The sequence below is a fragment of the Tachysurus fulvidraco genome, chromosome 1 (assembly GCF_022655615.1).
Source record: "Tachysurus fulvidraco isolate hzauxx_2018 chromosome 1, HZAU_PFXX_2.0, whole genome shotgun sequence".
In the NCBI taxonomy this organism is placed as follows: Eukaryota; Metazoa; Chordata; class Actinopteri; order Siluriformes; family Bagridae; genus Tachysurus; species Tachysurus fulvidraco.
Genome location: NC_062518.1, coordinates 17846692 through 17856305, shown reverse-complemented (window position 1 = coordinate 17856305; position 9614 = coordinate 17846692). Strand labels below are relative to the sequence as shown.

Below are 9614 nucleotides of genomic sequence, written 5' to 3'. Positions count from 1 at the left end.
TGCTGAGAACCAGGAACCCTTTAATAAATAATGGTCTGTTTTCTGTTATTTGCAGCTGGCTGCTTCATTTACCGTTTTAAATACTCTGCTTCATTTTACCCACAAACACAGTACAAAACACACACACACACACACGGGACACACACACATGGGACACACAGACATGGGGGAGTCAGACCGGGGAGTCAGACCGGGGAGTCAGACAGGGGAGTCAGACAGGGGAGTCAGACAGGGGAGTCAGACAGAGTCATTATGAGGTACAGATTTACATCTCATAGTAAACAAAGGCAGCAGTTTGTATGACAGTTGCTGTGTGTCTTAAACCTGTTTACTACAACAGGCATCTGTTAGATCCACAATTAAAGTGGACTAAATCCCATAATGCACTGTGACAAGCTAATATCAAAACAAAAATGACCCACAATGCACCACAACAGTCTAGAAATATCTAAAAATCTGTACAATGTCTACTGACCAAAGCGCCGTGTGTCTGTAGGGCACCATTCAGGACACAGCCGCAGTGATATGGCCTCATTTTAACAAAATGCACACACACACACACACCTATAAAATTCACCAGACCGTGTGTGTGTGTGTGTGTGTGTGTAGGCTTGTGTATACACTAGCGTCATTCACACACAACGTCCTGAAGTGTGCTGTCAGCTGATGGAGGTCTCAGTATGGTGAAAAATGTGTTGCGGGCACAACACGTGAAAGTGGGTGAAGTCTTGTATCTGACTCCACCCTGAGGTGCATTTGAAGGGGCAGTGGGTGGAGTCATACACATCTGTCATGATGAAGCTGTAGTGTGACAGTGGGTGGGGTTATACAGAACTGGTCCTCTGTAAACTCCACCCTGATATGTGTGTGGTGTCAGTGGGTGGAGTCATGCATACAGGAAAAGCCAATTTCCTCTCAGACTCCAACACCAAGGGTTTTGTGCATGTATGAGTTTGGCAGCATTGTGTGAATTGTCACAAGCTCCGCCCTTTAACGTATTTGAGCTCAAAAACACAGGAGAAATGTTTGATTGATCGACAATCGGTGGAGTCAAATAGTGCCGTCATTCGGTCCTCGAGCACCGTCCTGTTGTGTGAGGTGACGGTAGGCGGAGTCACACAAAACCTTTCCAGTAGAAAGGCCCATCCCTCTTACTGGCTCCACCCGGACACGAGTCAGGGGGGAAATGGGTGGAGTCCGACACTGAACCAGTCCAAGACGCAGGTCGCTTTTTCTCACTAGCTCCACCCTGATGTAACTGAGGTGGCAGTAGGTGGAGTCACACACTGCTGTAAACTTATAGGGTCTCTTTTCCTACAAGCTCCACCCTGATGTGTGTTTGCAGTGGCAGTGAAAAGGATCATACGCTGTTGTCATCCAGTAGAGGCTCTTTGCCTTCACAGGCTCCACCCTGAGGGGTATGGGCGTGGCTCTGGGTGGAGCTGTTGTGTTTTTTGTAGTTGCTGGGCCGCAGAGAGAGCGCGTTGTGTTCAGGGATGAAGAGCGCCACCAACAGGGAGAGGAGCACTGAGCACGCTCCAAACAGAAAGGGAGGACCAGGAATGATGGCACTCTGCAGACAGACAGAGAGACAGACAGACAGACAGACAGAGAGACAGAGACACAGAGACAGACAGAGACACAGAGACAGACAGAGACACAGACACAGACAGACAGAGATACAGAGACAGACAGACAGAGATACAGAGACAGACAGACAGAGATACAGACACAGACAGACAGAGACACAGACACAGACAGACAGAGACACAGACAGACAGAGACACAGACAGACAGAGACACAGACAGACAGAGACACAGACAGACAGAGACACAGACAGACAGACAGATGAGCAGTGAGTAAACATGAGAGAAACAGACAGTGTAAAACTGGAAGACAGAAGGTGTGTGTGTGTGTGTGTGTGTGTGTAAGACCTCATCAGTGGGATTGGCCATGTTGGGTTTGGTTCCTTTCTCAGCTCCTCCTGCAGCATCCATCTCATTCAGCTCCACGTGAAACAGGTAGAAGACAAAGCCATAGAGCGCAGGGCCGAGTCCGTTACACAGCCCCCTGATCCCTGTTATCATCCCCTGTACCACACCTACACACACACAGAGGTAGTACAGACACTTACTGATCATATAACTTGTGTGTGTGTGTGTGTGTGTGTGTCTGTGTGTGTGTGTGTGTGTGTCTGTGTCTGTCTCACCCTGCTGGTCAGGATCTGCATTTCGGGACACGATGGCACTGATGGCTGGGAAAGTGATGCTGGACATTGCAGCTACAGCCCCAGCTGCCCACATCATCCTAAAACAAACAAACAGACACACACACACAGACACACACAGACACACACACCCCATAAATGTATCATGTGAACTTTTTCAAGCAAACTCTGAATGTTATCTTTCAGAATAAACCTTCCTTTTTCTCTCTATTCTCTCTGTGGAATAACTGTTACAACAATGGCTGTGTGTGTGCGTGCTTGTGTGTGTATATGTGCATATATGCGCTTGTGTGTGTATGTGCGCTTATGTGTGTGTGTGTGTGTGTGTGTGTGTGAGAGAGGTGACTCACCAGGGCTGGGAGCCGAAGCCGTACCAGGCGAGCTGCAGGATCTGGAAGCCAAGACCCAAAAGGATGGTGTTCTTATTCCCAATGGAGCGCATTAACATCCCCAACACCACTGTCTGTGTACACACACACACACACACACACACACACACACACCAAGTAAGTCCACTTAAACACATGTAAACTATGGACACATTTAAATAATGTTCCACACACACACACACACACACACACACACACACACACACACACGCGCTCGCTCACACACACACACACACGCTCACGCTCTCACACACACACGCTCACGCTCTCACACGCTCTCACACGCACACGCTCTCACACGCACACGCTCTCACACGCACACGCTCTCACACGCACACGCTCTCACACGCACACGCTCTCACACGCACACGCTCACAAACCTGAGCTAATATGGACAAGATTCCCACCACTGCAATGAAAGCAGCAACTGTCTCTGAGGTGAATCCAATCACCTGAGAATCAAAAAGAGACAAATGTACAAACAGGAGTGTGTGTGTGTGTGTGTGTGTGTGTGTTAATATTAAACTCTTAGAAAATAAACATTACAGCTGGATTTATTATGTAGTGTAACTGTGATTGGTGTGTAACTTAGTACACTACAGTACTAGTGTAGTTTAGTGTGAGTGTAATCTGACTGTGTTGTGTAGTATAGTGTTGTTGTGTTGTGAATGTAGTGTGATGCTTGCGTGTGTGTGTGCGCACGTGCGCTTGTGGGCGTGTGTGTGTGTGTGCGCGTGTGTTACCTGCCGCAGGTACAGGAAGAAGCTGGAGTACTGACCAGCTTCAGGCAGGTAAGAAAGGAAGACGGTGATACAGATTAACAACACTGTGGAGTCCTGACCAACCTTCCTCAGAGACTGTAACACACACACACACACACACACACACACACACACACAGAGTTCATATACACTAGAGACGCCTTCCACACATACACGTGCCTGGCTTAAATGTAAATATGTCAATGGACTGTTCACTTTAATCATCCCTGTGAATGAGATGTTGCTATGGAAACAATAAGGTATCAGAGCGAGTACATTAATACGAACATGAGCTTCTTTTAGAGAAAAAAGCTTTTATCTCCAATAGTACAGCAGCCGTGATAACACTTCACATTGTGGCGTTATAGCTAAGGTCTGTGTTAGATTAATGTGTTAATCATCTGCAGTGTGTGTGTGTGTGTGTGTGTGTGTGTGTGTGAGAGACTCACAGCGAAGGGATCGGCCTGTTCCCAGGAGATTGGAGCTCCCCATGATGCCGGTCTCATTTTCTCAGGCAGTGACTCAGGGACAGCCACCAGGATGAAGCCGATGTCCAGCAGAGCGATGGCTGAAGCTAAAATCACCACTAGTGTGTCCCCGTACACCTGAGACAGGTACGCTCCGATCGCTGGGCTCGTCACCAGACTGGCCGCAAACGTCGCCGACACCTGCAGAGGTGTGTTCATGCTCACAACTCACTACTCACTCACAAATCACTACTCACTAACTACTCACTCACTCACAACTCACTAACAACTCACTACTCACTCACTCACAACTCACTAAACTCACTCACTCACAACTCACTAAACTCACTCACTCACAACTCACTAAACTCACTCACTCACAACTCACTAAACTCACAACTCACAACCTCACAACTCACCACTCACTCACCACTCACTCACCACTCACTCACCACTCACAACTCACTCACAACTCACTCACAACTCACAACTCACTAAACTCACTCACTCACAACTCACAACCTCACCACTCACTCACCACTCACTCACAACTCACTCACAACTCACTCACAACTCACAACTCACTCACAACTCACAACTCACTCACAACTCACAACTCACTCACAACTCACTCACAACTCACTCACAACTCACTCACAACTCACTCACAACTCACTCACAACTCACTCACAACTCACAACTCACTCACAACTCACTCACAACTCACTCACCACTCACTCACCACTCACTCACAACTCACTCACAACTCACTCACAACTCACAACTCACAACTCACAACTCACAACTCACAACTCACTCACAACTCACTCACAACTCACTCACAACTCACTCACAGCTCACTCACTGCTCACTCACTGCTCACTCACTGCTCACTCACTGCTCACTCACTGCTCACTCACTGCTCACTCACTGCTCACTCACTGCTCACTCACTGCTCACTCACTGCTCACTCACTGCTCACTACTCTATGTGGTCAGAATTGTTTCGTTATTCTGAATAAATATACTATGATCCACAAATAAATATAAAGAGTTTCACAAATATTTTTTTAAATTAACAAATGCATAATAAGCAAACCATAAATATATGTTACAAATTTCACAAAAAGAAATTAAATTCACAAATAAATAAAATGTGATTTTGTAATTTTAAAAATGTGAGTTCATTTGTGAACTCACTAACAACTCACTACTCACTCACTCACAACTCACTACTTAAAATGCTTAAAATGTGATTTGCAAATAAAAAAAATATTTATAAATATATATTTAATTGTATTTATTTGCGAATTGCTTCCTGCTCATTTGTGAATCGCGTTCTGTGCATTTGTGAATCACTGCACGCATTTGTGGATTGCGTTCTGTGCATTTGTGGATTTGAAACATTTCTAAAGTCAAGACGTGCACAAGAATCCACAAATAGGTGGACTCCGCCCACAGTCTACTCCAGCCAATCGGACAACGGTCTCGTGGCGCTGACCAATCGTGGCACGGTCTACCTCCAACCAATCACGTGCCACGATTGGTCAGCGCCACGAGACCGTTGGTACCTGCTAAATGCCATAAATCGATATGTTTTATGCCATTAATGCTATAAATCTAAATGCCTCTTTTCAGCATAGGTCTAAATCATTACACCACCTATGCATTAAGGATGTAATAACTACATATTATAGTGATCTAATCCCTGCTAATTGGCATTATTGAGGGATTTTATTTATTATTTTATTTTCTACTTCTGAATTCTCTTAAACCATGTTGAGTCAAACATCCCTTTTTGAATACTGAGCATGAAGAGTTAGTAAAAAATGTTATTGTTGACAAGATTTTTAATTTTTAAGGTTCTTCCTCTTGTGTAGATTTTTCCTCTTATTCACAATGTTACATGTTGACATGGTCTACCTCCAACCAATCACGTGCCACGATTGGTCAGCGCCATGAGACCGTGGTCCGATTGGCTGGAGCAGACGGTGGGCGGAGTCCACCTATTTGTGGATTCTTGTGCACGTCTTGACATTAGAAATGTTTCAAATCCACAAATGCACAGAACGCAATCCACAAATGAGCAGGAAGCCATTCACAAATAAATACAATTATATATATTTATAAAAAAAATTTTATTTGCAAATCACATTTTATTTATTTGTGAATTTAATTTCTTTTTGTGAAATTTGTAACATATATTTACGGTTTGCTTATTGTGCATTTGTTAATTTAAAAAATATGTGAAACTCTTTATATTTATTTGTGGATCATAGTATATTTATTCAGAATAACGAAACAATTCTGACCACATACTACTCACTCACTACTCACTACCCACTACCCACTCACTACTCACTCACTACTCACTCACTACTCACTCACTACTCACTCACTACTCACTCACTACTCACCACTCACTCACCCACTCCCTCACTCCTCACTCACTCCCTCACTCACCACTCACTCACTCCTCACTCACTCCCTCACTCACCACTCACTCCTCACTCACTCCCTCACCACTCACTCACTACTCACTACTCACTCACTACTCACTCACTCACCACTCACTCACTCCCTCACTCACCACTCACTCACTACTCACTCACTACTCACTACTCACTCACTACTCACTCACTCCTCACTCACTCCTCACTCACTCCTCACTCACTCCTCACTCACTCCCTCACTACTCACTCACTACTCACTCACTACTCACTCACTCCTCACTCACTCCTCACTCACTCCCTCACTCACTCCCTCACTCACTACTCACTCACTCCTCACTCACTCCTCACTCACTCCTCACTCACTCCCTCACTCACTCCCTCACTCACTCCCTCACTCACCACTCACTACTCACTCACTACTCACTCACTCCTCACTCACTCCCTCACTCACTACTCACTCACTACTCACTACTCACTCACTACTCACTCACTACTCACCACTCACTCACTCACCACTCACTCACCACTCACTCACCACTCACTCACCACTCACTCACTCCTCACTCACCACTCACTCACTAACATATTTTATAGCAGCACCCAATTAGTCCAACAGCAGGTCCAGGACAGCATGAACCTGACTGATGAATCATAATCATAACCCTTATAGGAGTGTAAGGAGACGTCTCCTGGTGCTCATGATTACATAGAAGGGTGTGTGTGTGTGTGTGTGTTCTCACCAGGCCGTACGCCGTGCTCCTCTCATGTTCCTGTGTGATGTCAGCCACATACGCAAATATGACAGAGAAGGTCACAGCGAACACTCCTGATACTGAGATCACAGCAAAGTACCACCTACACACACAGAACAAGATATTAACAAGCTCATGGAGTGTGTGTGTGTGTGTGTGTGTGTGTGTGTGTGTGTGTGTGTGTGTGTGTTACCATGGGCTGATCTTCATTAGTGGAATAGGTGCACAGGTGAAGAAGACGGTGAGCAAAAGGAATGATTTTCGTCCCCAAACATCAGAGAGAGCACCAATCAGAGGAGCACTGAGGAACGACAGGAGACCCTACACACACACACACACGCGCACGCACACACACACGCACGCACACACACACACACACAAACGGTTTCACTAAAGAACGGTCTGATAAATCGTCATCTATGTATATATTTTCTATATTGTTTGTGTTTATGAATAAATATTTCATTATAAAAAGTTAAACTTTGTGATGTTTGTAAATGTAAAGTGGAACCTTTAAACGTAACAAGAAGAACTGAATATTTATTCTGTTATTTATTTTCTCCTCAGTGTATTATATGTGTGTGTGTGTGTGTGTGTGTGTGTGTGTGTGTGGTGGTGGTGGTGGTGGTTTAAACTTGCCTTAACTCCATGAATGAGTCCATTCATCAGAAATGTGTGCTGGGGGAAAGTCTGGTGTAACACCTGAAACAAACACACACACACACACACACACACACACACACACACACATACATACACACACACACACACACACAGTGTTAGCATCATAATTATATTGGACAATTTTGGAATTTATATGTTCATATGAACAGATTGAGTTTAAATGTGTGAAGTTTTAATCATTTCTTAAACATTGATAAAGTAATAAACTAAATGTTAAAGTAAAACATAACTCAGAGACCAGATTGGTGTGAATAGTGTGTGTATGTGTGTAGCAGGTTTACTGTGAGCATGGGTGTGGTGAGGAGTCCCCAGGCAAAGAACTCAAGGAAGATGACCACCACAGCATGGTACACACTCGGCTCACCCATCCCTTGTGGCTAAAAACACACACACACACACACACACACACACACACACACACACACACACACACACAACACAGGTTAGCATTAGCTACATGCTGAACTCTTTATTACAGTGTGTCAGTGAGTGTCAGTGTGTCATGACTGAGGAAAATAACATGAAATCACATGAGAGAAAATAAACAGTGTTAGTGTGTGTACTGTGTCTGTGCTCCATCACCCCACTGTGTACTGATTATTTTCCTGTAACAGCTTGTGCTGTGTGTGTGTGTGTTTACACTGCACCATGTTTACACACACTGCTGCAGATTTGATCACATGCCTTCTGATTTGGCACAAAAGAAACCAACGTTTCCGGCATTAATCTTTTATTTTAACCATGAAGAGAAATGTTTCTCACAGTGTGAAACCTCACAACAAGAGTTCTGAGTATATGTCACCATACTTAGCTGTATGTCACGTCATGTCACACTTTATAAAAAACATCCCTGTGACTCTTATCACAACACAGAGATATCCACAGTTTATCTGTGTTACACAGGTGTCAGTGAACAGCAGGTTTTTGAACTGCAGGTTGATCTGAGTTTGTCTGTGTGTGTGTGTGTGTGTGTGTGTGTGTGTGTGTGTGTTTGTGTTCCAGTTCCAGATGTTCCTGTTCTTCACACGTCCAGCTTTAAACACCAGCAGAAATAATAATGCTAATAATAAATAAAATAACCTCATTAGAGTAAAAAATATTAACAAAAGGTAATAAACATAATTTGAGTGTGTGTTTCACACACACACACACACACACACACACACACACACACACACACACAGTGTTATAACATTAGATTATTACATTTAGAAGAGAATGTTACAGTTTGGTGTTTACGTGTCTTCAGGTTTAAATAAACACTGTGAAGGTAAAATGATGTGAGCAAGACGCTGACGTTAGCATAAAGCTAACCCTAAAGCTGTCAGCAGTGTTAGCATATCTAAGTGTTAGCATTAGCACAATAACTCACACTGCCTCCATCTTTAATGATGATTTTCTTGGCCAACAGAATGCTGCGGTTCAGCCGCTTCTTCTTCTTCTTCTCCCCGGTCATCGTTCGCTTCTATCCATCCTTATAGCAGAAAGACGCTGGTCCTGCCCTAGTAGCGTAGCTTAGCTTAGCTTAGCTTAGCTTAGCATAGGCTAGCCGTGTATTAACCCAACACAATTAGCTTCGCCGCTAACTGAATCATTCAATTCTCCAGCTCAACTGTAGCTCTATTATTTTTCCCACTTCCGTATTCCGACAAATCCCGTATACGTCGCTCTGATTGGGTAGGGCGCTGCTACTCCCGCGTAATGATTGGTCAATACAATTCCACCTGCTACAACGTGATTGGCTAATAATGCACACCCTCAACTGCTGTCCAGGTACAAGATCAGGTTCCTGTTTGTTATTTTATTAGAATAAATCTTAAAGGCTAAAGCTATACACACACACACACACACACACACACACACACACACACACACACACAC

The 9614-nt window shown here is 44.3% G+C and overlaps 1 protein-coding gene across 1 annotated transcript; it reads right to left on the bottom strand.

The window, feature by feature from the left end:
• Positions 1-9372, bottom strand: mfsd14a2 (major facilitator superfamily domain containing 14A2). The gene is made up of 12 exons (XM_027153614.2): positions 9106-9372; positions 8015-8110; positions 7689-7751; positions 7243-7370; positions 7038-7152; positions 3828-4046; positions 3361-3474; positions 2998-3069; positions 2579-2691; positions 2211-2308; positions 1936-2102; positions 1-1573 (listed from the first exon to the last, which is right to left on the bottom strand). The coding sequence occupies exons 1-12, from the start codon at positions 9187-9189 to the stop codon at positions 1361-1363; spliced, it is 1482 nt and encodes a 493-aa protein (XP_027009415.1). The 5' UTR covers positions 9190-9372; the 3' UTR covers positions 1-1360.
• Between the last annotated feature and the right edge of the window lie 242 nt (positions 9373-9614).

Excerpts from the sequence above, each read along its gene's own strand:
- mfsd14a2 (XM_027153614.2), bottom strand. The coding sequence starts at position 9,189 with ATGACCGGGGAGAAGAAGAAGAAGAAGCGGCTGAACCGCAGCATTCTG. Across the intron at positions 2,103-2,210 it reads TGCAGATCCTGACCAGCAGG|GTGTGGTACAGGGGATGATA; the intron begins GTGAGACAGACA and ends GTGTGTGTGTAG. Across the intron at positions 1,574-1,935 it reads TGGCCAATCCCACTGATGAG|AGTGCCATCATTCCTGGTCC; the intron begins GTCTTACACACA and ends GTCTGTCTGCAG.